Below are 27,475 nucleotides of genomic sequence, written 5' to 3'. Positions count from 1 at the left end.
TCTTTAGGTGCGGCTGTGAACATTTCAAGTTCCTCTGAATAAGATTGCTGTGAACATTCAAGTGCCTCTGAATAAAATTGAGTGCCCTTCAAGCTTTTACGATGAGGTCATCCACATGAGCAGACCATGAGCAGCCGGATGATAGCGTCACACCTAGATACTTGTATATAGGTTCGTTTGTTTATCAGGGTATTATTTATCTGGTAAAGACTTACAATCCGTTTCTTCTTTCTTGTAAAACATACAAGAACACACTTCTTCAAATTGAAATTCATCTTCCACGCAGAACACCAAGTATTCTTAGTCAAATTGTAATACGGCAGCATCTTGTTCACTCTTAATTTTCCTATAAACAACACAATCGTCGGCAAACAACCGTATACATGAAGAGGTATCAACAGAAATATCATTTATATAAAGTAAAAACAAAAGTGGCCCTAAGGCTGAGCCCTGCGGGACTCCTGACGTGACATCAGCGTATGCTGAGCTTTTGCCGTTCAAAACAACACATTGTCGGCGCTGAGACAGATACTTTTCAGTCCAAGCGAGTACGCTTGAGTGAACATTTAACATTTTAAGTTTAATAAGAAGTGGATGTGACACTGTGTCGAATGTCTTGAGAAAGTCTAAAAAGACACAATCTGTTTGTCCTCCCTCGTCAACATCGAATGCCAATCCATGAAAAAATTCAATTAATTGTGCCGTGCAAGATGTACCTTTCCGAAAGCCGTGTCGTTCTTTGATTAGTATATTATTATTTCTTATATCAAGCATTATCTCGGTATATATATTATGCTCAATGATTTTGCACGAGATGGATGTTAGTGAGATAGGCCTGTAATTCTCGACATCTCTTTTCGAACCCCCTTGATGAATACGTAGAACTTGAGCGGTTTTCCAATCATTAGGTAAGAGGCCCGTGGATAGCGATATCACATATATTAAATAAAGGTGCATCAAGATAGGTGTGGCACACCGCTTTATTATACGTGGAGATGTACCATCCGGGCCGTTTGCTTTGCTTTCATATATAACCTTTAGGAGCGCCTCGATACCTCTAACGCCTAATTCAACTTGTTCCTTTAAATGAAGTGTGCTTGCATGTGGTGTAGAGCTACGATTGCATTTAGGTAGGAAGACAGCTTAAAAATATGTATTCAAACACGTTGCCTTTTCAGTATCGTCTGTAGTTATTTGTTGATTACAAACAATTTCACTTATTCCTACAAAATCTGATCCGCATCCTTTTAGAAACCTCCAAAAATGTTTAGGATTAGTTTTCATTCTGTCGTTGAGTGTCTTAAGGTACTCTTCCTTCGTGTTTTTTATAGCAACCTTATACTCCTGTGTTACTTCCGATAACTTATTTATGTGATTCATGCTCTTAGTTTTTTTTGTATCTATTAAATGCTCGCTTTCTTTTCTTAATTAGTCTGAGAATACGCGAATTCACCCAGGGTTTCTTCCGTTTTGTTCAATCTGGCGGAATCTATGCTTGGAACATATTTGTCCGTATGGTCAAGCAGTTTATCTTTAAATACCCGCCATAAATCATGGATGTCGCAATCCTGAGCAAGACATTCAAAAACCGGCAAGTAATCGAAGAGCTCCTGGGAGATACTAGGACAATGACCTTTTTCGAAGAAAAAACTCTCCTTGATGTGAGGGGCACGACATGTAATGAGGAGGGAAGATAACCGATGGTCATTAAGGGTTACGGACTGGATCCCAAGGGAAGGAAGCGTAGCAGGGGCGGCAGAAAGTTAGGGGGGCGGATGAGATTAAGAAGTTTGCAGGCATGGCATGGCCACAATTAGTACATGACCGGGGTTGTTGGAGAAGTATGGGAGAGGCCTTTGCCCTGCAGTGGGCGTAACCAGGCTGATGATGATGATGATGATGATGTGGGTGGCGTCGATCGGTTAATATCTGTTTTAATGTCTGCAATGAGAGTGTGATAGTCACTTATTCCTGGTATTATATAAACCGAGCTTTTTTCAACGCCGCCCATCGAGCGTGGGGTTACGTGAGGGACACGGCCAAGGGACGGGACCTATTACAGGATACCCGGGACCACAACTGTGTCCTAATCACGGACCCCGTGCATTCTACCCACATCGGCAACTCCGTAGCACGAGACACCACCAGCCCTTACATTCATCAAAAATGACCACACGGGCAAAGTAGCATGGCACAACACGGGCGTCGACCTGGGCAGTGACCACTACATCCTCGAAATTACGATACCCAACCAATTACGTAGCAATACCATTTTACACAAGTGGACGGACTGGGACAGATTCCGTAAGGGGCGCTTCACTACAGCACAAGACATCACAGAGATCGAAACCTGGACGGCGGAGCTCCGCGATGCAGTGCGCTCAGCCACAAAGACCATAGAAACAGATGAGGACGTCTTCATCATGGACAGCCGCCTGGCCCATCTGATCGAGGCCAAACGTTCGATACAGGCGCGTTGGAAGCAGCTTAGAACGACAGAAAGCTGAGCTAGTTGGTAAGTTGGAAGCAGCACCGGTTGAATCGCAAATTAAGGAAGAAGGTGGCTGACTTAAACAGGGCCATTGACCAGCGTTGCATACTCCTGTGCTGTCAGCAGCGAAACGAAATCTGCAACCGAGCTGACAGGGAACTGCATCGCAGTTGTACATGGAATCTATTTCGGCACCTCCTAGACAAAACAAAGACCAAGTCATACCAGCGCGACCGCCTGGCCCGCCTCATGCGCACCATCATACAACAACAAGGAAAAGGCGGTGTTATCAGTAGCCTGGAAGCCAAGTATCTGCCAGACACGCCAACGGAAACCCAACCGCCGTACGGGGGGCTGCCCAACGCGTGGCTCGACCGAGACATTACCATATCAGAGGTACAGGTAGCGCTGCACGAGCTCAACACCCGCTCAGCAGCCGGCCCCGATCTCGTTACCAACAATATGCTACGCAACCTGGACGATGCTTCGATAGAGGCCCTAACCCATTACTTCAATGAATGCTGGCATTCAGCTCCCCCGACAGTGGAAAACGGCAAGAACGATCCTGATTCCGAAACCGGGCAAACCACTGGACATCGGCAATCTGCGTCCCATCTCGCTGACGTCCTGTGTGGGCAAGGTGCTGGAGCACGTGGTCGCCAACCGGTGGCAGGAATACCTAGAGAAGGAAGGCCTCTATCCTGACACGATGATCGGATTCCGGCGCAGACTCAGCACACAAGATGCCATGTTACAACTCAAACGAGAAATCATCGACAACAAGACACAAGACAGCAAAGTAATTCTGGGTCTCGATTTACAAAGTGCATTCGACAAAGTCAAACACTCAGCCATATTAGCACAAGTATCAAAACTCAACATGGGGGTAACGAGCTACAATTATATTCAAGACTTCTTGACCAACCATCCGGTGGAACTGCACGCCGGAGATCTAAAGCTCCCTGAACACAAGCTTGGCAGTACGAGTACTCCGCAGGGTTCGGTCATCTCGCCGTTGCTCTTTAACCTCGTCATGATCGGGTTAGCGAGGGCAGTAGCGGGGACCGGCGTCCGGCATACGATCTACGCCGACGACAATACCCTCTGGGCGGCCGGCGGTACCGACGCCAGATCGAGCAACAGCTGCAAGCGGCGGTTACCGCCATCGAACAGCACCTTGACGGCGCAGGCCTAATGTGCTCGCCCGCCAAATCCGAGCTGTTCGTCCTCACACCGCTTCGACCGGGACGGAAGCGCGCTCCCCTTAGGGAGTGGGACCACATCAAGATTGTGACTGCATCGGGGCAACGCATCCCCGAGGTTCCCAAGATCAGGGTCCTGGGCCTGCTCACAACAAGAGCGGCCGCAACGACGAGACCATCAACAAGCTTACCACCAAGGCAATCGACGCCATCCGGCTCATACACCGAGTCTCTACACGACGTGCGGGCATGCGTGAAGACAGTCTCGTGCGCCTTGTCCAGTCGTTCGTGATCACTACATCGCCTACGTTGCGGCCTACCTCAACTGGCACGTCACTGACCGGACCAAGATCAACACGCTGATCTGACGGGCTTACATGACGGCGCTGGGTTTAATGGAGACCACAAGTACGGCTCGGCTCCTGCAGCTCGGCGTTCCTAACACCCTAGAAGAAATAGCCGAGGCGCCGCTCACCGCGCAATTCGAGCGCCTCTCTACCACCTAGACGCGCCGCAGTATACTGACGTCCCTGGGTTACAACCCCTCAGCTCCCAGCCGGCAACTGTGCGAAATCACAGATGAGGCACGGGCCCACATTTACGTGGTCCCCATCCCAAAGAACCTGCACCCAGAGTACAACCAAGAACGGCGGCAGGCGCGGGCCAAGGCTCTCCCCGAACAACACGCCCAAGACCCGCACGCCCGGTACGTGGACGCAGCGGAATACAAGCGGGAAGGCTTCGCGGCAGTGGTCGTTGCGGCGGCTACCGGCACCAAGACAACGGCAGCGAGCGTGCGGTGCACGAACGCCACAGACGCTGAGGAGGTTGCCGTCGCTCTGGGGATCACCGAGGCCGAGTGTCGCACCGTGCTCAGCTACTCGAGGAATGCCGTGCGCAACTTTGCCAAGGGGCGAATATGCGCGCCCGCGGCCGCCATGATTGGCAAGCTCCAACTTCAAGGCCGCGGCAGCACCATCCCTACCAAGTGGTTCCCGGCGCATGCCGGCGACTGTGCATCCTCACCGTACCACAACGAGACGGCCCATTCGGCGGCGCGACCTTCCGCGCCCCCGAGAGTGACCGTCCCGTATGGTGGTTCGAAACCAAGGACAGATTGGCCAGTTATGCCGAAATAACCAAGTGTTACCGCTTAGCTCGACGGACAATGCCGCCTCCACACCCGGCACTCAGTCGGGAGGAGCCCGTAATACTAAGGCAAATAGAGACCGCGTCACTCATCCCCCCGCAATGCTGCACGTGCTTCACCCAGAGCTCTATCCGAGTGGGCTGTGCGGTGTTTGTGCAGCGGGTCCGGCGGACCAATGGCACATCATGTGGGACTGTGCCAGGTTCCCAACGGCAGCTACCTCCAGGACTTACCCGCCCGAACTTCAAGGTGCACTGCAGTCTGCAGACAAGGACTCACAACTATGGGCCGTCTAGCAGGCCCGGGGTCCGCTCAAAAAGCACAAGCCTCATGACCCACTACAAACGGGCCCAGATGGGGTAGTGCAGAGCAGGGTATAACCCCGGGTCGACGATTGGCCAGTGTCACGACGCGTTAAACCGTCGTGACCTTCTAGCCATTCCAAGTCAGGTAAGTTTAAATCAGCCGCAAGCAATATAGGCTGCGGGGGTGCCTCCGAAACAATGTCAAACAAAGATTGCAACGGTTTTAAATTTGAGTTCGATGGCCTGTAGAATGATCCAACAGCGTATGAGGAGTTATCAGGTAGGGTGACTGAGCACCATATTGATTCAACATCGTAGGTATCAAGATCTAGCATAAATGACTTAAAAGAAGAGTGAATTAACAAAAACACCCCTCCACCGAGGCGGGGCCTGTCCTTCCTATAAGCACTGAATTCTTTAGGGAATACTTCACTATCCGCAATAGACGGGTTCAGCCACGATTCTGTGCCAAAAACGATGTCAGCCTTAACCGACTCTATCAGACCAGCGAATTCATCGACTTTGTTTATTATACTCCTAGAGTTTACTACAACAGTAACGAGGTTACGGCATACTTGTTTCATTTCCTTTTTATTGCGTCATCGTTCCCTGAATGGAACAACTTCTTTTTTTTCTTTGTCCCACGTGAAGGTCTTTCCGTTAATAAGTTTGTCGAAGTTTAGCTTTACCTTGTTATTGCTGTCCGTTTTTATTAACTTTTACGTATTCCCACAGATGCTTACGTATTTCTCGGGTCTCGGATGAATAATCCTGATCCACACTGTAGGGTTACCCCTTGAAGTTATTAGCAATTGACTGGACGTCCTGTTTTTCCTTATATGAAAAAAAATTTACTAGGACTGGCCTTTTGAACCTATCGCTGTAACGAGCTACTCGGTGTGCCCTTTGTATCGAATTCAGTTCGATCCCCAGGTTAGCTTTGCAAATACTTTTAACCAAGTTTTTTGATTCAATCCACGTTTCAGAATGGTTTCCGTCATCTATTCCATAGAAGACAAGATTAAGCCTGCGACTTCTGTTTTCAAGATCGACGTTTTTTTTTTCTCGCACGGCAGATACTTGTTCAAGTGATCTTATTGCATTTGCTTGATCCGATACTAATTTATTTACCGTTCCAACCCGTTCCTCAGTTAAATCAAGCCTACTGTTTACTTCCACCAGCATGGCCTCATGCTTGGCTAACCTGGTATCGATGGTATCTAGCTTTCTCATGATTGCTGCCTGACCAGTCTGTAAACCTTTGAGTACCTGCATTGCTGCTTCGGTGAGAGGTCCAGAATTAAGCTCGACATCGCCCGATAGCAACAAAAGAAGAATGAAGTACAATAATCTATTCACAAAGAGGCGAAAATTTCGGCAAGACACTCGCGCGCGCATTCGTCTGCGACGGTGCGCAGTAGCACTTATCGTGGGAGGAGCCGGCAACGCACATAGCGGACCATGAAGTTGCATTGGATAGTAGGTACTAACCTGCCTAACCAACAGTGGTGTTAGCTGCGCGTCAGCCAGCGTGCCGGCTCCAAGTCCCACGAAGCCAAACTGCTGCGCGTTTAAGTAGGTTCGGTTGATGTCACGTGTTCCTCGATGCTCAACAGAGACTGGTAGTTCGTCGACGAGCGGCTCATTCAAACGATGATGTAAGCCGGTGATAACTGGCAATCCACTGTTAAACTTGTTTGTCGTCGTGGCCTATCCGATTTCGCTTGATGAAGACGGTTTCGGCGATAGTGGGAGCAGTGCCCGCTCGCCATCCACACGGAGCAGGATCGCTGATCCGATTGCAATAAGGACCTGCATAACCAACAGTGGCGTTAGCTGGGCGTCAGCCAGCGTGCCGGCTCCAAATCCAAATTAGGAGATTTCGGGGAAAGTGAACGAAGAGATGAGGCGATACAGGAGAATGAGTAGTACTTTTTGCTGTACGGCAGTAAGAAGGGAGTTACAAAGCGTCACAGTAGACTGGTGATTGTCCTTGAGGAAACGAGCAAGATGAGCAGTGAAAGGACATTCGTTGAAATAGTGTTGCACGTCTGAGCAAAGTGTACCACATGCACAATCACTGTGAGACGAAAGATGAAAACCGAAATAATAAAAATTTGGAGAACGCTTAAGCTTCGCCTTCAACAGTGGAATGCGATAGCGTTATCGCACCCCTTTCGCACCGCCCACTCATTCGCTCGGCATGCTCTTGAGTCACACAAAGACGAAACGTGCACCTGAGAAAGCGGAACTAATCAGAGAACTCGCCGTTCCGGAAGGAGAAATGATCTACGTGAGCCAAACGTGATCGGCACGGACAGCCAGGCCGCGACGCGCCATGAAGGCGGACGCCATCATGGGGCTGACGCCTCGATTGAATCGTCGTCTATCTCGCTTGGGCGCACCACGCAGACGCATGACTCCTCGACAGCAGCACGGCACACATCGCACGAGACGCTTTCCCACCAGACGCGCTACGGCGCAGTGATCGCGTCAGAAGCGTCCCGCATCGGACGCTGCACCTAGGAATCGCGCTGTAAGCGAAAAGAGGAGCCGCGTCGCCTAAACACGAGGGTTCGAGTGACGCACGCGGGAAGTTGGAAGCGGAGAGAGCGCGAAAACTTATTAAACGCAAGGGTATTGGGACATCCTCGCACCGCTCCCCGCACGGCCCCGATGCACTCAAACTATACGAAGTGGAGAAGCGGGCGAGTGCCGCGCCACCTGTCGTGGCAGCGTCGTACATTGCGAGGAGGGGGTCTTCTGCGTTTGCCCAAGATTGCTCTGCCTGTGCTCCAAGCGCAGAAGAAATGTAACCGAAACGCACTTCTCTATTCGTTTAACTGCGACTTCTGTAATTTACATGCTCATAATTACCAATATACACCGCAGTATAACTTTCTACGCCACGTTTCTAAGGTAACACCGCATTCACTAGAGGCGCTTTTGTCCCGCTTTGAGCCATCGAACTCATCGCGGAGTGGTAGGGTCTCCGTCTCACACTCCAGAGAACCTGGTTCGATTCCCACCCAGCCCATCTTGCAAGTTCTTATTATTTATGAATGGCCTCCCGCCATTTTTCACTCACGACCAACGCCGCCTACGACACCTGCTTTTTTGCAACACGAACTCCTTCACGCTATCGCGTTAAAAAGGCAAGCAGAGTGAACGATTGTTTTTTTCGGGGGGAAGAAACAACGCGCAAAGGCGTCACTCGTGGCATCGCACCAGGTCACAGCCTGGAGGAGCTCGGCCGCGATATTGGCGTCTCGAAGAACCCGCTAGACTTGGGGTGCAAACAAATCAAGAGCACGAGCTCTTGATTGTGGTCTTCACCGGCTACAAGTAGCCAAACCACTTTTCGTACGGTGGTACGCTCGTCAAGTGTACCTCATATCGGAAGCAAGTGGAGGGTGGCTTCCCCTGTGGTACGATCAGGCGTCTGCCCCTCTCCGGACGAAACCATGTGCAAGAAATACGGCGTCGCCAAGCCGGACGAACAAGACAAGCGCGGCCACAAATGCAGACTGTGCCGTGGACGACACTTCACCGCTGCCAAGGAGTGCAAGCAGAGCTACCAGACGCCGTACCTCCTCAGACGCAGGCCAGGGAGCGATACCGAGCCAATAGAAGGAAGTCTCCGACCCATGGGCAAGAGACAGCTCCCGGCCATCGCCGGTCGCTCCGAGGCTCGCGGGAGCTCCAGATACAGGAGCCCCTCTCCGCCTTCCGGACGCCGTTCCAAGTCCATGGGAAGATCCAGGTACAGGTGCAGGTCCGGGTCCAGGGGCAAATCCAGACGCCGCTCCAGGAGCCGCTCTGTCTCCAGGGCCCGGTCTGGTTCCAGTGCAGGCCAGCACAGGGAGAGAAAGTCGACCCTATCGGCTGATATGGCTAATGGCGCCGGCGAAGCGAGACTCTCTCGGGGCTTACGTGACCCGCTTCCAGAGCAAGCCTAGGACGCCGACAAAGCGCGCCTTCAGAAGGAGAACGCGGAATTCAAAAAAACGGTCAGAAATACCTACCCAAATGACAAAAATTAAGAAATTGGTAAGCAGTCAGAGTGCTTCGTCGAAAGCGTTGGCGCCGACCGCCACCGAAGCACCAGTTCGGGCCAGCGACTCGGCCGCGGCCGCCAAGCGTAGGGCAGTTTCCAGTAAGGAGGAATCGGGTTCGCAAACTACACTCACTGAGAGCGTGCAGCAGCTACAGCGAGGCCGAAAGCGTCGGGGATTGTAATCAGGGCTACGAGCACATCGGTGCGTCAGAGTGGGGTTAATTTCATGTGCACCTGTGCTTACAGCGGGTACCACAGAAAATTTTTCTAATCATGGATAGTTCCAAAGAGGAGCTCAGAATTTGGCAATGGAACTGCAGGGTGTACACCAATAAGAGGGCTCCGTTCCAGTAATATTTTAGATCGCTAGCTAACAAATCACAGGTAATAGCATTACAGGAAACCCTCGTACCTGCCGCATCCCTCCCTGGTTATCGGGACGTCTCCGTGCAGCCCGGAGGTTGGGGAGTATGCTTGTTAGTTGACAGGACGCTTACGCACATGTCTCACGACCTGAAGCTGGCGAGTTGCAAGGTCTAATACGTCATGGCGGAGGTTCCGCTCAACACGAGATAACATAACCAGCGGAGAAACAGCGTATTCAACATCTACAGCAATCCTAGGGACTCGCGACAGCAGTTCAAAACGATACTCAAGAAATCCGTCGACCTGGCCGGCACCCATCCCCTGGTCGTCATCGGGGGCTTCAACGCCCCGTACGGGGTGTGGGGTTACATTTACGACACGAGCCAGGGCCAGTGTTTGTGGCAGAACGCCAACGAAATAGACCTCACGCTCATCACGGCAAGGCGTTCTCCAGCCGAATCGACAAATAGGTGAACCGGGACACGACCGACGATCTCGCGCTCGTGAAGGACGTCGACGGAGCTGACTGAAGTAAAACCACAATAGATTGTGATAGCTACCATTACGTGCTCGAGACTTGCATCGACGTCGCCCGAAGTAAATCCAGAGAGTCCACCGTCACGGACTGCGAGCTTTTTCGCAAGCTCCGCGGCAACGAAAGCGCATCCGTTACCAAAGACCTGGGAGACTGGTGCGAACGAATCAACAGTGACGCCAAGTCGTCCACTGCGAAGATCGTCAGCAACCTGGAGGTAGACAAGACGGACAGCAGGCTAGCCCATCTGATCGAGGCCAAGCAGGCGCTGCTCCTCCGATGGAAGGGACAAAGGTTAACCCGAACATTGAGGAAAAAGATCTCCGAGCTCGACAGGCCATCGAAGATAACTGTCAGACCCTGAGAAAGTAGCAATAGGACGAGGTCTGCGACTCGATTGACGGCCAGATGCATAATGGCAATTCCTGGGGCATGCTCAAACATTCAAGCATCACCTCAACGAGGGCAACACCAGGTCCAGTCAGAGACACACGCGCGCCAGAGCTCTGCACGAAGCTAGCAAATCTTCTTTCGGAGACCAGCTGTTTGCCAAGCTCACGGAGAAGTCATCATCATCATCAGCCTCGTTACGCGCACTGCAGGGCAAAGGCCTCTCCCATACTTCTCCAACTACCCCGGTGATGTACTGATTCTGGCCCTGTTGTCCCTACAAACTTCTTAATCTCATCCGCCCACCTAACTTTCTGGCGCCCCCTGCTACGCTTCCCTTCCCTTGGGATCCAGTCCGTAACCCTTAATGACCATCGGTTATCTTCCCTCCTCATTACATGTCCTGCCCATGCCCATTTCTTTTTCTTGATTTCAACTAAGATGTCATTAACTCGCGTTTGTTCCCTCACCCAATCTGCTCTTTTCTTATCCCTTAACGTTACACCTATCATTCTTCTTTCCATAGCTCGTTGTGTCGTCCTCAATTTGAGTAGAACCCTTTTCGTAAGCCTCCAGGTTTCTGCCCCGTACGTGAGTTCTGGTAAGACACAGCTGTTATCAGTGGCGTAGCAACACGGGGTCCGGGAGGCCATGGGCCCCGGCTGCAAGGGGCCAGAGGGGGGGGAGTCATATACGTATGAAGCCAACCCTCTTTACGCAGACTGCACCCGGGGGGAGATGACAGAATACCTATGGGCCCCGGGTGCCAGACGACCTAGTTACGCCACTGGCTGTTATGCACTTTTCTCTTGAGGGATAATGGCAACTTGCTGCTCATGATCTGAGAATACCTGCCAAACGCACCACAGCCCATTCATATTCTTCAGATTATTTCAGCCTCATGATCAGCATTCGCGGTCACTACCTGCCCTAAGTAGATGTATTCCTTTACCACTTTTAGTGCCTCGCTACCTATCGTAAACTACTGTTGTCTTCCGTGTCTGTTAAACATTGCTTTAGTTTTCTGTAGATTAATTTTTAGACCCACCCTTCTGCTTTGCCTCTCCAGGACAGTTAGTATGCATTGCAATTGGTCCCGTGAGTTACTGAGCAAGGCAATATCATCAGCGAATCACAAATTACTAAGATATTCTCCATTAACTTGTATCCCCAATTATTCCCAATCCAGGTCTCTAAATACCTCCTGTAAACACACTGTGAATAGTATTGGAGATATCGTATCTCCCTGCCTGACGCCTTTCTTTATTGGGATTTTGTTGCTTTCTTTATGGAGGACTACGGTGGCTGTGGAGCCGCTATACATTTCTTTTAGTACTTTTACACACGGCTGGTTTACACCCAGATTCCGTAATGCCTCCATGACTGCTGAGGTTTCGACTGAATCAAACGCCTTCTCGTAATCAATGAAAATTATATATAAGGGTTGGTTATATTCCGCACATTTCTCTATCAACTGATTGAGGGTGTGAATATGGTCTATTGTTGAGTAGCCTTTACGGAATCCTGCCTGGTCCTTCGAGAAGTACCTGCCCGTAAAACACGGAGACGAGGAAGTCCGGTTTCCTGACTACCTCGGCCCTGCCCGTCCGGAATTGGGCGAAGATTTCACCGTGGGGGGAAATCAGACAAGCCATTTTTGCGCTGAACGGCAAGTCTGCGCCAGGTGCCGACAGCACCACCAACAAGATGCTGTGGAACCTTGACGACCGTTCAACCGAATACCCCGCCGAGAAGATCAGCGAGACGTGGAAAAACGGCTGCGTCCCAGGCCAATGGAAGACCGCCATTACTTTATTCACTTTATTTCCTTAAAGACCCTCATCTGAGGGTTTTACATAAGGGGTGGGACACATATAGGTTAACAACAGTATACAGAAAAATGTTGAACGAGTTATACAAACAAAATAATTATTCTGATGCAAGCGCACGCGTAATTTGGTTAAGGAACATAGATGGGCATGTGATGGCAGCAAGTTCTTGGGGAAGGCCGTTCCAGTCGCAAGCAGTCCGGGGGAAGAATGACGAAGCAAAAGTTTTTGTGTGTGCTCGTGGTCGAGACACCTGCTGCTGATGTCCGGTGCGAAGAGAGAAACGAGGTGGGGGAGGGCAGATGTAGGGTTCCTGTGATAGCTCGGAATAAAAGAATTTATGAAGTAAACCTAAACTAGAAATGTGGCGACGAAGTGCAAGAGTAGATAGGTTGGACTGCGATTTCAGAGATGATATGCTGATATCAAAAGAGTACGAGGAATGAATGAATGTAGTTGCCCTGTTTTGAACTGATTCAAGTGAATTAGCAAGGTATACTTGTTTCGAGGACCAGATAGGCGATGCGTTTTCTAATTTTGGTCGAACTAGTGATTTGTATGCGAGTAGCTTAACAAGCAAGGGGGCAGAGTGGAGATGACGCTTTAAGAAGCCAAGCGTTTTGTTAGAAGATGCTATAATATTCGCGATATGGCTATTCCAGGTAAGCTCATGACTAAGATGAACACAGAGATATTTATATGATTGGACAGGGTCGATACGAACGTCAGAGATAGTGTAGAGAAACAGGAGAGGATTACTGTGACGGTGGAAAGATATATATTTGCATTTGTTTATATTAAGTGTTATTAGCCAGTCGTTGCACCAGTTTTGTACCAGATTTAGGTTATTTTGTAGGGATTGTTGGTTAAAGGTGTCAGTAACTGTTTTGTAAATAACGCAATCGTCGGCAAACATCCGAATATGGTAATCTAATTCTGAGGTAGGTCGTTAATATAAATTAAAAACAAAAGAGGCCCTAGGCCGGATCCTTGGGGTACCCCTGAGGAAACTGGTAGTAAGTTAGACATTTGTTTATTAATGGCGACTGATTGGGAGCGGTTAGTCAAGAATTCTTTTATCCATGCTAGTATGTCACAATGCAAGCTTAGGCTGGAAAGTTTCAGAAATAGGCGGTTATGGGGTACCTTGTTAAATGTCTTAGCAAAGTCGAGGAAGATTGCGTCGGTTTGGTGGTTAGCGTCAAGGTTGGCATGCAGGTCGTGAACGAAAATGGCTAGTTGAGTCTCACAAGAGTAACTTTTACGAAATCCATGCTGTGATGAATGAAAGAAATTAGCTGAGTCCAGAAACTACATTGTTAAAGAATGTGATGAATGAAAGAAATTAGTTGAGTCCAGAAACTACATTGTTAAAGAATAAATGACGTGTTCCATGAGCTTGCAGGGTATTCTGGTAAGTGATATGGGGCGATAGTTAAGTGGTGAATCTTTTTTACCCGACCTGTGGACTGGGACGACCTTCCCCACTTTCCAGTCGTGGGGTATGATACCTGTAGAAATGGACTGCAAGAATAGCAAGCATAAAAACTTGGCGGACGTGTGGCGAGTGTTTTTCAAGACCTTTGTGTTGATTTCATCAATGCCGGTAGGTGAAGAAAGCTTTAACTTATCTATAAGAAGGGATATGCCGGTTTCTGACAACGTAACGGCTGGCATTGCAATTGTGGGGTCACTGGCTGTCATGAGGGTTGGTGGTTTTTGTTCTTTAGTGAATACAGATGCGAAGGCAGAATTAAATATGTTAACGCACTCAACGTCTGAGATAACACGTCCAGAATCGTCAGTCAGGGTAACAACGCGCGAAGATTGAGGGTTTAAAAGGTGCCAGAATTTAGTCGGGTTATCTGTATGTATGTTTGACAAATCTATGTGGTAAAAGGAACGTTTAGAGTTTTTTACTGCGACCAAATACGCCTCTTCAGCAGCGTAATATTTTTCCCATGCGCAGTCTGTTCTGCTCAGCTTAGCACTACTGAAAAGGCGTTTCTTTTTATTTTCTAATCTTCCCAGAGTCTTGGTGAACCATGGGTTGTGGTGGTTAGCGCGGAAGCTGCATTTGGGAATATATTTATTAGTCAATTCATTCATTTTATGTTTAAACATTGACTGGTTTGTGTGGATGTCTTGTTCGTCAAATGACCCTTGATATGATGGAAAAAAGGCCTCCAATTCCGCGTTGAAGACCTCATAGTTTCCTTTGTTGTAGAGAGAAATTGTTTTTTGGCAAGTTGCTTTTGTTATTGGGGTGAAGTTAAAGCATGCATGAATGACTTTATGATCGCTGATTTCACGGAGATAAGTAATGCGTTCAGGCTGTCGGGGTGGCTAGATAGTATGAGGTCAAGAATGTTAGCAGTATCTCCGGCGATGCGTGTAGGCTGGGTTACTAGTTGGGCTAGGTTAAAAGTTAAGCAGACATCCATAAATTCACGGGATTCATCCTGTGTAAAATGAGGATAATTAGGGGCACACCAATCTATGCCAGGATAGTTAAAATCCCCCAAAAAAAGAATGGGTGCCTTAGGGTGTCTAGTTTTAAGTTCGTTTAAAATGTTCTGCAGTTTACGGGGGAATTCGGGACTATTTGAGGGGGTCTATACCAAACGCCAATTAATATAGATACTGGTGTGGCGCGACAAAGGAGCCATAACATTTCAAGGTCTTATGAGATGTTGATGTGGGAACACTGTAGCTTATTGCTTGTAACAATAAGGACGCCACCCCCTCGAAAGTTTGTGCGATCAGTGCGGCAAAGATTAAAGTTAGGTAGGTTACAAAAAACTTCAGCGTCGCTTATATTATCAGTCAGCCAGGTCTCTGTCAAGATGAGTAGGTTGCTGCCCGTTGAAGACACGAGGCTGGACACAAGATCGCTCTTTGGAAGCAGGCTGCGTATGTTTTAGATAACCGAGAGGCAAATATTCTCTCCAGGGGCAGTATCGAAAAGATTAGGTTTGTGGCGACGGCGAGGTAAGCGCTATGCTATTACCGTAACTGTTTCTGTGTCAGCATCGAAGGTGTAGCGTTTCTTTCCGAGAAACAAAGTCTTGTTCCGCAGGGGGAACGGTCCGGTTTTCGCTTTTGCAAACGCGACAAGGTGTTTGCGTGCTTTACGAACAGGAAGGGAAAAGTGTTCTCCAATACTAAAATTGGTGCCCTTTAACTTGGGCCGGTTTGAGAGGACAGCTTCTTTTGTTTTAGAGGACAAAAATTTTACTACAATCGGCCTCTGACGGCCATCTTCGTAGCGGCCCAAACGATTTGCACGCTCAATTTGGCATGGTTCCAAGGTTATCCGTAATTTGTCACGACAATGGCGGATTAGCAATTCTTCCGATTCAACGAACGTTTCGCGCGAATTAGAATCCGAAAGGCCATAAAATATCAAATTCTTGCGGCATGACCTATTTTCGGCGTCATCTAACCGAGCTTCAAGGTTAGTAACAAGAGAAGCAGTCTTAGCGGATACAGATTGGGCAGAGTGCAGATCGGTTGTGAGAGTTGAGACACCCTGGAAAACACTTTGTAGATCTGCTACGCGCTTGCTCAAATCAGAAATGGTTGTGTCAGTAGAACGCATCTGATGTTTAAGGCCCTGTACATCGGTGATTATTTGGTCCTGGCCGGTTGACAACGTCTCCAGCTTAGCAAGAACACGGTCCAATCTGTCAGGACCAGGGTTCGTCTATATATCGCCCGACAAGAGCAGGAAGGATTTCATAACACCAAAACATTCACCAGCGACAGAAATTCAACACTGCAGGCTCGGCAGCTGTACCAGAAAGTAGTTATTAGTTTTTTTAGCGAAGAGGCAGCATGGTTTACTGACCTGCATTGCGAAAGTCAGTGAATGAAAAGGCTGGGTCATGGCACAGCCACCGAGCCCACAAAGCGCAGGCGGGAGGCGGTGCTCTTTATACACTGGCAGGAACGATGTTGGCGCTGCCGATTGCGCTTTCCATCCGATGTCGAGGATCCAGTGAGGGAGCGCGGCTTTCGTCGACGCTTCCGAAGCGCTCAAAACAAGGGCTCCGTAATTCCCGTTGCAGAACGGCATTTTCAGCTGTGGTAGGTCGACCGAGTAAACGTTGAAGAGTGCTGGCAAGACGTAGGCGAAGGTAGGCACGAGTACCTGCATTGCGAAAGTCAATGGATGAGAATGCTGTGTCATGGCACAGCCACCGAGCCCACCTCCGTCCCAACACCGTCCTGATCCCCAAAGCCGGCAAGGCTCCGAACGTGGACAACCTCCGACCCATCTCTCTCACATCCTGCGTCGGGAAGGTTGCGGAACACGTCATCCTCAACCAGACTAAGCAGATATCTCAAAGACAAAACGTCTATACTCACAACATGACTGGCTTCCGTGCCAGCCTCTCGGCGCAGGACGTCATGAAGATGATCAAACATCAAATCATCGAGCGCAGTACAATGGATACCAGGGCCCTGCTCGGATTCGACCTGGAGAAGGCGTTTGACAACGTTGGGCCCCAGACTGTATAACTACGTCCGTTCATCCTTGACGGGGAAGAAAGCGAAGCTATGAGTGGACGACTTTATCTCTGACGAGCCGCTCCGGGGCCCGCGGGCACGGTGCAAGGCTCGGTCATTTCGCCCACTCTTCAACATTTGCGTGGTTGCCCTCTCGAGGAAGCTGGCCCAAGTTGAAGGTATCAAACACACCATCTATGCCGACGACATCAGCATCTGGTACACCGGCGGTTGAGAAGGGCAAGTCGAAAGCGCCTTGCAAAAGGCCGTACACGTCACGGAGCAGTACCTGCTACCCACCGGGCTCAAGTGCTCCCTGACGGAATCCGAGCTTCTGCTTCACAGAAAAAAAAGAAGGGGCAGACCCAAGGTCTGGAAGCTGGTCCCGGAAAGTGGCATCCAACTGTTCACTCGGAGCGGTGACCCGATACCCAGGGTAGACGCCATCAGTGTCCTGGGTAAGTTCATCTAATGGGGTGGCGTCAACGGCACTGCGTTGCGCAAGATCATTGCGGAGACCTACAACGTTTTTCGCCTCGTGCGAAGTGTCACGAACAGACTTTGTGGCTTCAAGGAGGACAACCTGCTTCGGCTCATTAACGCCTTTGTGATGTGTCACTTCACCTACACGGTGGCCATGCACAAATGGCTCAGAGCCGAGCGGGACAAGCTGAATCTCCTCATTCGAAAATTCGTGAAGAGAGCCCTCGGCCTGCCTATCAGAACGCATACCGAGGCCTCCTCCGGCTCGGCATACACAACACCATGGACCCAGCTGGACCCAACGGGCCCAGCTAACTCGGCTGTCCACCACAGCGGCCGGCAGGCGTGTCCTCGAGGAGATCAGACTCGCCCCCGAGAAGGACTTGGATGACAACACCCAAATCCCCAGAGAAATAGGGGAGAAGATCTTCGTCGCCCCGTTGCCCCGCAGCGTTCATCCCGTACAAAATGCAAGTCGTTGCAAGGCAAGAGTATCCAATATACTGAAGCGAATATACAAGGACATGATCGAAGCAAGGTTCGTGGACGCCGCCGCGTACCGAGACGGCATGGCTTTTGTAGTTTCCGTTGAGGACACGCCGGGCAAAGTCATTAACTGTGGCTTAGTCCGGGTGACGGACCCCGAGTTGGCCGAGCAAGTTGCCATTGCACTCGCCCTGCAAGACGGTCAAAGAGACAGGGTGTACAGCGATTCGAAAGCGGCCATAGTTGTAGTTGAAATTCTGAAAGCGCCAAGCACAGCGACAGCTCCATTCACTCCCTGAAAACATCGGGGCGATTGAGGGGGTTCCTCTGAACCTCAACGAGTCTGCCCACGAGGCTGCGCGTGGCTTTACCGACCTCGCTTCCCTCGGATCGGGCGACCCTCTCCCCGGACACAGAGATGCTCCTATCACGCACAATCAAATTACTAAATTCTTTTAATTAGAGAGAGGGTTTTCTCGTCGCCTCATTCCAAGCTGAGCAGGCCGCAAGCGGTCACGCTAGGACTCTTGCAGACTAACTCCTACCCAAATGCGGCGTCCCTTAACTTTATTCTTTATTCTTTATTCAGACATATACCCGCTTTGCCCGAAAACCTTACAGCAGGGAGGTTACAAGCATGAAAAGAATACATCTTGATTCTCACTGCACACCTGTTCACATGACAGTCGATTCCACTGAGGGATGGTTTTTACAAAAAAAGAATTGGCATACAGGCCCGTCCTAGCCCGGTATTCTCTAATTTTCCACTGGTGGTCAATGCGTGCAGATATGTAGTTTGGTGGTTTTATGTACATTTCCCTATCAATTCCAGCTTTGTTGTGATAGATTTCATACAGAACTTTAGCCGCAGCTTCTTTCGGCGAGACGACAGGGATTCCCAGTTGAGCTCTGTTTTCATTGCTGTGCAACTGTACTTCCTCCCGTACCTACTCGAGACGAACCTGGCTACTCTGTTTTGTATTTTTTCTTGTTTATTTATAAGACATATCTGTGACGGGTCCCAAAGGGTACAAGCATATTCCAAAATATGTCGTATACAAGTTAGGTACGCCGTGCTTCTAAGGTTATAATTTGCGCATTTTAAATTTCTTTGAATGTAATTCAAAGCAACTGCCGCTTTGCCAACTACATAGTCCACGTGTGCCTGCCAAGAGCAGTCGCCCGACAGCATCACGCCCAAATATTTAGTCTTGGATTTATTACTTAATATATTATTCATTAGACTGTAGCTGGCATCGATTACTTTTTTCTTCTTAGTAAACCGCACATGGACGCACTTTCCGGTATTCAAATTCATTTTCCACTTTGAGCACCATTCGCAAATAGGATCTAGGTCGGGCTGCAGTTTGAGAACACCATCTTCATTATCAATTTTTGTATACCCAATACAGTCATCTGCGAAGAGCCGCATGTTAGAGTCAATACCTAAGTTAATATCATTAATATATATATAAGAAAAAGAAGAGGCCCCAGAACAGATCCTTGCGGGACGCCTGATGTGACCTCAAGGTAATCTGAATTAGCACCATTTAGGACCACACGTTGACAGCGACTTGACAAATAGTTCTTTATCCAGCTAAATACACTAGAATCTATACTTAACATTCGAAGTTTATGAAGTAGTAAAGAATGGCAAACAGTATCAAATGCTTTGCGGAAGTCCAGAAATATGCAGTCTATTTGTCCGCCCAAATCAACTACAGACGCTAGGACATCATAAAATTCAATCAATTGTGTCGCACATGAAAACCCCTTGCGAAATCCGTGTTGTCTGTTTGTAAGCAATGTGTTGTTCTTTAGATGTTCCATGCTAGCCTTATATATTGTGTGTTCCATGATCTTGCACGAAATCGAAGTAAGTGAGTTAGGTCTATAATTAGTAACTTCTTTTCTTTAGAGCTCGCTTTGTGAATAGGGACTACATTTGCAATATTCCAGTCCTGTGGCATCTGACCAGTAGTTAATGACTTGTGAAATATTAAATAAAGGTAAAGCGAGATGGCGTGAAAACACTGTTTTAATATTCTCGGAGAGATGCCGTCAGGACCAATAGCCTTACTTTCATCAAGGTTTTTTAGCAGAGATTCAGTGCCGCTAACGCTGAGTTCGATTGGTTTTATAAGAGGAACGTTGCTATTGGATGATATTTGGCTGCATGCAGATTGAGAAAGAAAGACTGATTGGAAATATCTGTTTAGGCATGTCGCTTTTTCTGCATAGTCAGAAAGAATGCGTTCATTGTAAATAATTTCATTTATTCCAACAGGTTCAGACCCACATCCCTTCAAATATTGCGAGAACAGTTTAGGATTAGTTTTCATTTTGTCATTTAATCGCTTAGGATACTGTTCTTTTGCTTTCTTCGACAGGCCTTTGTATTCGCGTGTTAATTCTTGTAGCCTTTTAATACACGTGTGTGTTTTTGTTCTTTTATATCTTTGAAACACATACCTTCGTTTTTTTTAATTAACATCAATACACGAAAGGTGATCCATGGTTTTTTACGCTTTTGGAGTCTAGCGGATTCAATACTTGGCACGAAATTCTCTGTAAGGTCAAACAGCTTTTGTTTAAACGTGCTCCATAAAAATTCTACTTCATGATCCTCCGCAAAGCATTCAAGAACAGGGAGAAAACCGAGAAGTTTATCAGAAATTGATGAATAATCACCCTCTTCAAAAAGAAAACTCTTCTGCTGATGCACTTTTTTATGTGCTGTACTTTCGTTTTGATCTCTGCAACCACAACCCGATGATCACTGATACCTGGAATGATATCAACATTACCAACTAAATTTGGCGAATTACAAAGAAGAAGATCTAGGGTACTATTAATTCGTGTGGGTTCGAGGACATACTGAAGAAAGCCAAAACTATCAACCAGGTTCCTCATTTCTAGATGAGTACGGTTTGCATTCATTAACTCGCATGTACCGTTTTCCCACTTTAGGCCGGGCAAGTTAAAATCACCCGCAAGTAGTATTACTTGGCCAGATACCTCCGAAAGGATATCGTACAGCATTTTCAAAACGCTGAAATCCGTGCTTGGTAATCGATAAAACGCTCCAGTGACAAAAGAAGCTTATTAGCCAGTGTAAATGTGCACCAAACCGACTCGACCGAGTTATGACCGATGTTCAACGTCGAAGACGAAAGGGCTGAATAAACTAATATAAAAACGCCACCGCCATGACCCGGCCTGTCCTTGCGATAAGCAGTATAGTTGCAGGGGAACACCTCGCTATCAGTAATGGATGGGTTAAGCCAGGATTCAGTACCAAACACTATATCTGCCTTTATGACTCAACCAATCCAGCAAACTCATCTATCTTGTTGACTATACTAAGGCAATTTACCACCGCAATAACTAAATCACGATAACTAGAGCAAATATCAATTGTACGTCACCATTTATAACAGCATATATCCTGAGATTTACACGAAATGCTCTTTCGTGGCCTGTGGTGAGGCCGCTAGTTTGCCACACATGCTCTGGGGCTGCGTGTCGTTGGGCCTGAAGTTCAGCAAGGAAGAGTGGGACGCACTCTTGCGAAGTCCCGTCATGGAAGACCATATCCCGGCTCTCCAGCGCGCCCGCGATCGGGCCGGTTGGCTAGACCTGTCAGTCCCATCGTAGGATTAGCGGGGTGCGCGTTTTGTCGCGTTTTGCTTCACCCAATAAAAGTTTATTCACTCTCTTACTCGCTCATATTCACACGTTAACTTTCGCTTTTGCGGGTGACCGTTTTACACCATCTAACACATGTTATCGCTCCACGCGCGAGGCGCCCGCATGTATCGGAAGTTTCTTGAAAGTTATTGATGGTTCTGTTGTCACCGAAGCGTGTGTACTCTGATTGCATGCGTGACGCGAATTGTGTAGGACTTTCTGGAAGACACGCGGGCACCAACAATTACTCTGAAACCTTCGATGACTAGTGTATAAAAGCCGACTCACTTGACCGGCAGATCACATTTTCGACGACCGCCGACTGCGTTCGCTGCTACCGCCGTTCTTTGAGTGTAGCTTGTTTTTGAGGGCACAGGTTCGCACAATAAAACGCGCTAGTTTCGTCATTCCCAGTTTTGGTGCTTTCTTCACCGTCACTACTACATGACACCTGGTGGATGTGCTAGTGCGTTCATGTACCGAACGCCCCCGCAAAGCCGCGATCCAAGCTCGAAACTCGAGGACAACATCAGCGTCTCCAAGGACCAGCGAGCTAGCCGTAGGCAGCGAGGACTGCTACCAGAATACGGATCGGCCCACATTTTTGTCTGAGCACGCCGCCACTAGAACTGCCGAGCAACTAGAGGCTAACAGCTTCGTCGTAAAACGACGCACAAATTACGTTAGCTTCGCCCAAGTAAAAATAAAAAGGTAGCCATAGTGAGGATTTTATCCTGCTTCACTACCGCTCCGTAATCAAGGGCGCTGAGCACTGAACCACCGCTGCCTTCTTTTTTCTTTATCGTGCGCCACCGTTGCAACAGGCGACGGTGATGAATATGTTCGCGCGTGTGCATGTAGTTGGGCTCTGCCGGGTGTCGATTCACTAGATGACAGAGCGACCGGCTGCGGAGCTAGCACGGCCGAGCTGCAGCCGCTCTCTTTCTCTGCCTTTCGCGTCGTCGGGTACCCGCAGACGCCGTCACGCTGACGCGGAGCCCGTGGCCGACGAGTAAGACACAGCGCACTTCAGGTACCCGTCGGACGACGACTGCGATATTCCCCGGAGTACGAGGTGGAACTCGCCTACGAACCCGATGAAGAAATGTAGCGTCAACAGTATGGTGCCGCTAGGAAAAGCACTGTCATCGCTCTGCAAAGTGGTGCCATCTTGCTATAAAGTAGTTAAGAATAGTGTTTGCCTGGGCTCATTGGCGGTACCTAGAACGTTTAGTGTTCAGCATAACGTAGTGACACGGGCAGAATTTTCGCACCGGGGAATACACCAGCATGTGTCGTCGTCCCTTTCTGTCCGTGTAGTACGTTCTGCTGGATACTAATTCTGCTATCAAAAGTGGTGTCATCGAGAAAGAACACTCAACGCAATGTACGCGAAACACAACTTTAATGAGAACTCCGAAAACAAAACTGAGCTGGGAGATCGCAGTATGGCCAGTTGGTCGCCTTGCGTTCTTGGACCTCGTAAGCAGCAACATTAGACTTGGAAACGTGCCGCAGCAGCTCTAAACTCAGCGAAATCTTGCTGCAACATTAAACTCAGCGACAAGTAATCCTCTAGCATTGACACATCACAAAGATTGCTTTGGTGCTCCCATAGTTTTTCGTTTTTCTTTCGTATTTTTCTTAACTACGTGTGTTTTTGTACTTCGCTCTCGTTCTCTATTGGTAGCATCGCGACCATTCTGTTTAAGAGTGGGGTATTGACACGCGCACTGTTGCGCTGTCATTCATTCAATGCAACTTATGTAAAGCGCGAAACATAACGTAGAGACGACGATAGAGACCGAGTGAACTTTGAACCTAGTGAACCATTTCAACCGAGCGCTCTTTTCACTCGATCCCTATATGTTCCGCGCTGTTACATAAGTCGCAACGAACCAACTAGCCCTGCAAGCACCCATTCTTCATTTGAAATCGTTTGCAACTGCTTTTCGCCTGAAGGACCCCAACAAATCGTGGGAACAAAGTTCTGAATCTGGACTTGAATGGGGATCTATTTGTTTGCATTCATACGGAGACCCTATTTGCCCGGCCAACAAATGCTGAACGTCCACACTCAGCGCAAGACGGGTCTTTCTTTATCGGAGGTTTCTTGAATGTTATCGCTAGTTCTCTCTGGTGTCTATGTCTTCCCTAAGCGTTGTGTCATCAGAATGCGTGCGCGACGCGAATAGAGCTGTGCGTTCCAGAACTCACGCGAGCACCAGAGATTATTCGTGAGAGTTCTACGAGACATATAAATAGCCCATGCCTCACACCCGCCCATTGTATTCTCGACGATCGTCGACATTTCTCGCCACTATTGTTGTGCCTGAGTGTTACTTCATTTGCTGGGCACAAGTGTATTTATTTATTCATATATGCTGCAGCTCTAGAAGGTTATTGCAGGAATGGTCACACGGTGCAAAAGAAGAAAATTCCATAGCAAAAATGCACCTAATAATTTATGCCAACTAGACCAGGGTTATAGATACTACAAAAGAGGCGAAACGAAGCAAGCGACGACGTAGTGACACGACCTCCACCGGGTGAGGCGGATCTTCACCGCAAGAATCAGGAAACGACGACGCCGGGCATCGCGATGACGAAAAGGAGTAGAAAAGATTATATTCGCTTCATTGGTGCATGGTTGTGACTCTCCTCCGAGTCTCGAGTGGTTCTGATTAACACGGGGGCCAGGACGGCCTTAAGTAACCCCTTGCGGTCTCGTGGTCGTCACCATCTTCTTGGGGAGCCTGTGGAAGTAGCAGTGCTTTCGTCAGGTTCTGCCGTCGATGACCTCCTGCTCTTCGGGTTTTCTTCTCTTCGTCCTTCCTTCTGTGTCAGCTCGGGGAATAAAAGGGGTGACGCTCTTTCGGAGAAGATGGCAATTATGTCAACATGGGGACGCCCGCTTGAACGCTACTCACACTTGACAGGTCTACTACGTCCAGTCATAGTAACAGCCTTTTTTGGGACGAGGCAAATGATCTTGTCATGGAAACGTACTATCTCAAACTTGAAAGGTCGATCATAACAGTAATAACTAGTTCTGCAAAGAACTTTTAAAATGGAAGACACCGAATATAACTAGGAAACAAATTCCAGTATTCTATTGCACGGGGAAAGTATCTGTGTTTGAACACGTCACTATCTGCATGAAAGAGTGTATAGAGGGTCATTGAGGGTTATTTGTAGTAACTATGCGTTGGAGAAGGTCTGGCGAGCTTGGAAAGCCATGTGATAGGTGACACAATCTATTAATGATGAACTGAAGGAACTCTAAAGCTTCAATATCGTCACGTGTCGATAAAAAGGTCACGTTTAATACGACAGACCGGAAGAAGTTGAAATCTCTCTCTCGTATCGGTGACATATATAGCGAACATATTTTGTTTTTTAGGATTGTTTCAACTATACTCACATCACATTGGCTGTGAGGGCATGCAGCAATAGTAGTGCAATCTAAAATAGGACGGATGAGTGTGTTATACAACAAAAGGTTTAGTTTCTTTTCAAGTGGTAGCCAACGGTCTGCCTAACTATCCTAGTTTCTTTAGAGCTTTCTTAATCAATCGATACGTTTCGACCGTGATAAGCCTGAGCCGAAAGTTACGCCTAACACTTGTAATACAAAACCAAATCTAAGCGCGAGCAAGTCAAGAAGTAATCGAAAAACGACGGCAATCTGCTTTCAGTGGAAGGAATTATTACAGTTTTGCTTAAATTAATACTGATTTGCCAGGTTTCACACCAACTCCAAAACGGGGCAAAAGAATTGTTTATGCGCTGCTAATCTTCGCCAGAGTTTAGCACATAGTATAAAACGCAGTCATCAGCGTAAAACCGAACGTTACAAAGGAGTCCATGAGGCCCGATTGAGAATAAAATTCATAACTCGGTGCTTTGAATTAGCGTCGTTCTTCACCGTCACTGCAACGCGGCAATGTAACTGGCCCCAAAGTTATGCTTACCAAAGCGACTACCAAACTGTTGGTAACTATATTCCTCTGAAACTTATGTTATTAGCGGCAAAGCATGTTTGCCGCAACTAGAATCCACTATGCGAAAGACACCACGTTCGCTACCCTTCTAGCCTCTTTATAAAAATTGGTATGGTATAAAAAATGCCCTGTATATGTCTGAATTCGCAATACGCATATGTGCCCTGAGGAGACCAGAGTACAAACTTTAGGGGCGCGATCGGAGGTAGCTGTACGGCGCGTTCGTTCGGTTACCGGTGCGTGCGTTCGGCCTAGGCCGCACCGACGTCGCCAGGCGCGGGGCACGGCCCCGTTTTTGCTGACGTCAAAATGACGACACGCTCCTGTCAGACATCTTTCAACCGAGCACGTCTCGTAACGAGCGATCATGCGCTCATTACGAGACCGGCTTCGCATGGCGCGTCTGATGGATTCGATTGGTTCCAAAAGGGGGCTGCGGCAGCAGAATGACACATTAGGATCGAATCCATGCTCTAATTCGAGTAAATGGGGCTTGCAATGCAAACTTCGGTTGCTCCGTTGGCATTGCTTGAAGAGGAAGTAGAGTGCTTGGGGGTGCGAAACGTGTTTGAAGAGATCACAGAAATTTAATGCCGGCATCGTTTTCGTTTCTCGAAACAAACAATGAGCTGGTTGCGCGGCGGACTCCACCCCATCATCGTGTGCCAGCCAGCCAGTGTAAGGTTGTTGCTACCTATTGAAATGTGCGCCACTGTTCCCGTCGTTTCTTCATTTTTTTTTCTCGCCGTGTACGAGACCACCTAGGCACAACGCACGGAAACTAATAGCTGCAAATTATAGTAGTCATGCGTATTACTATTTGAGAACGTGTCTAGGCTTCAGAAGAAAAAAAAATATTTTTTATACAATGATATGACTCCTTCGAAGACGAGAAACATTTTATTTTGTAATATGTTGTCTGCAAGCAGACGGCAAACGAGGGAATTAAACTTCCGGGGAGTTCACCGCTTGGTGATTGGCTGCTCTCTTCCTACCATTCTCACAAATTTTGCATACTGCCTTCTTCGTGAGATTGCAGCAACCGAACGGAACACGTATGGAACAAAGATCTCCGATCACACCTTAGGCGGACGTAGTCGATGGCAGCTGGTGTTTAAAATTAAAGGATAAAAGGAAATTTAAAGGAAAAAAATTATGTAAAGTTACAAGTGAGTGCCCTGAGTGTAAAAAATTACGGGGTTTTTACGTGCCAAAACCACTTTCTGATTATGAGGCACGCCGTAATGGAGGACTCCGGCACTTCGACCACCTGGGGTTCTTTAACGTGCACCTAAATCTAAGTACACCGGTGTTTTCGCCCCCATCGAAATGCGGCCGCCGTGGTCGGGATTCGATCCCGCGACCTCGTGCTCAGCAGCCTAACACCATAGCCACTGAACAACCACGGCGGGTCGCCCTGAGTGTCTCCGTGTTGTTACGTCTTCCCTCTTTCTTCATCACTGATGCTGCATTAGTCTCCCTATTGCGAAGCACGTGTTGTTCGTTTCTATTTCAGAGCTCACCTAGCTTCGACCTGCCCGGGTCGCTTCAGCCTCCGGGCTCCAGCGTAGTCACCTTGCTCCAGTGCCAACGCCCGGAAGAAGAGTGAGTATGCTCAGTATGTACTAATTGTGAAATGTAGCAGAGAAGAATGGTGCACCCGACTTCGATATGCAGCTCCAGCGATGCGGCTTGCAAGAACCGGTGCAAGTTCACAGTGGAGGTGGGCACGTAGCCAGCCAATGAAAAGCCGTTCTTGTGGTCCTGGCGCGCTGCGCAGCTGGCGTTGCGCAAACGCCGGTCAGCAGTGCCCTTCCGTTCCGTGCTTATCGGTTTCCGGTCGTACAAAACGCGAGGCCCTACTGGTTAATGCATGGCGCCGGAGTACATCTCCTCGTCTGAGCATGCGCTGTGGCGGGAATGTTCCAGAGCTTTGTCCATGTGAGGGTTTGAGTACAGCATGCCTTATTCCGTC

General features: G+C 48.5%; 1 protein-coding gene across 1 annotated transcript in view; it reads left to right on the top strand.

Moving 5' to 3' along the window:
- Nucleotides 1-27,475, top strand: part of LOC142559401 (uncharacterized) — a 291,201-nt gene that overhangs the window by 240,481 nt on the left and 23,245 nt on the right. Inside the window, exon 5 of the mRNA XM_075671002.1 lies at nucleotides 27,017-27,105. Within this exon, the coding sequence (XP_075527117.1) occupies nucleotides 27,017-27,105 (89 nt within the window). The remainder of the gene's footprint in view (nucleotides 1-27,016; nucleotides 27,106-27,475) is intronic.

Source organism: Dermacentor variabilis, chromosome 10, assembly GCF_050947875.1.
Source record: "Dermacentor variabilis isolate Ectoservices chromosome 10, ASM5094787v1, whole genome shotgun sequence".
Classification (NCBI taxonomy): Eukaryota; Metazoa; Arthropoda; class Arachnida; order Ixodida; family Ixodidae; genus Dermacentor; species Dermacentor variabilis.
This window is presented reverse-complemented; position numbering and strand designations above follow the sequence as displayed.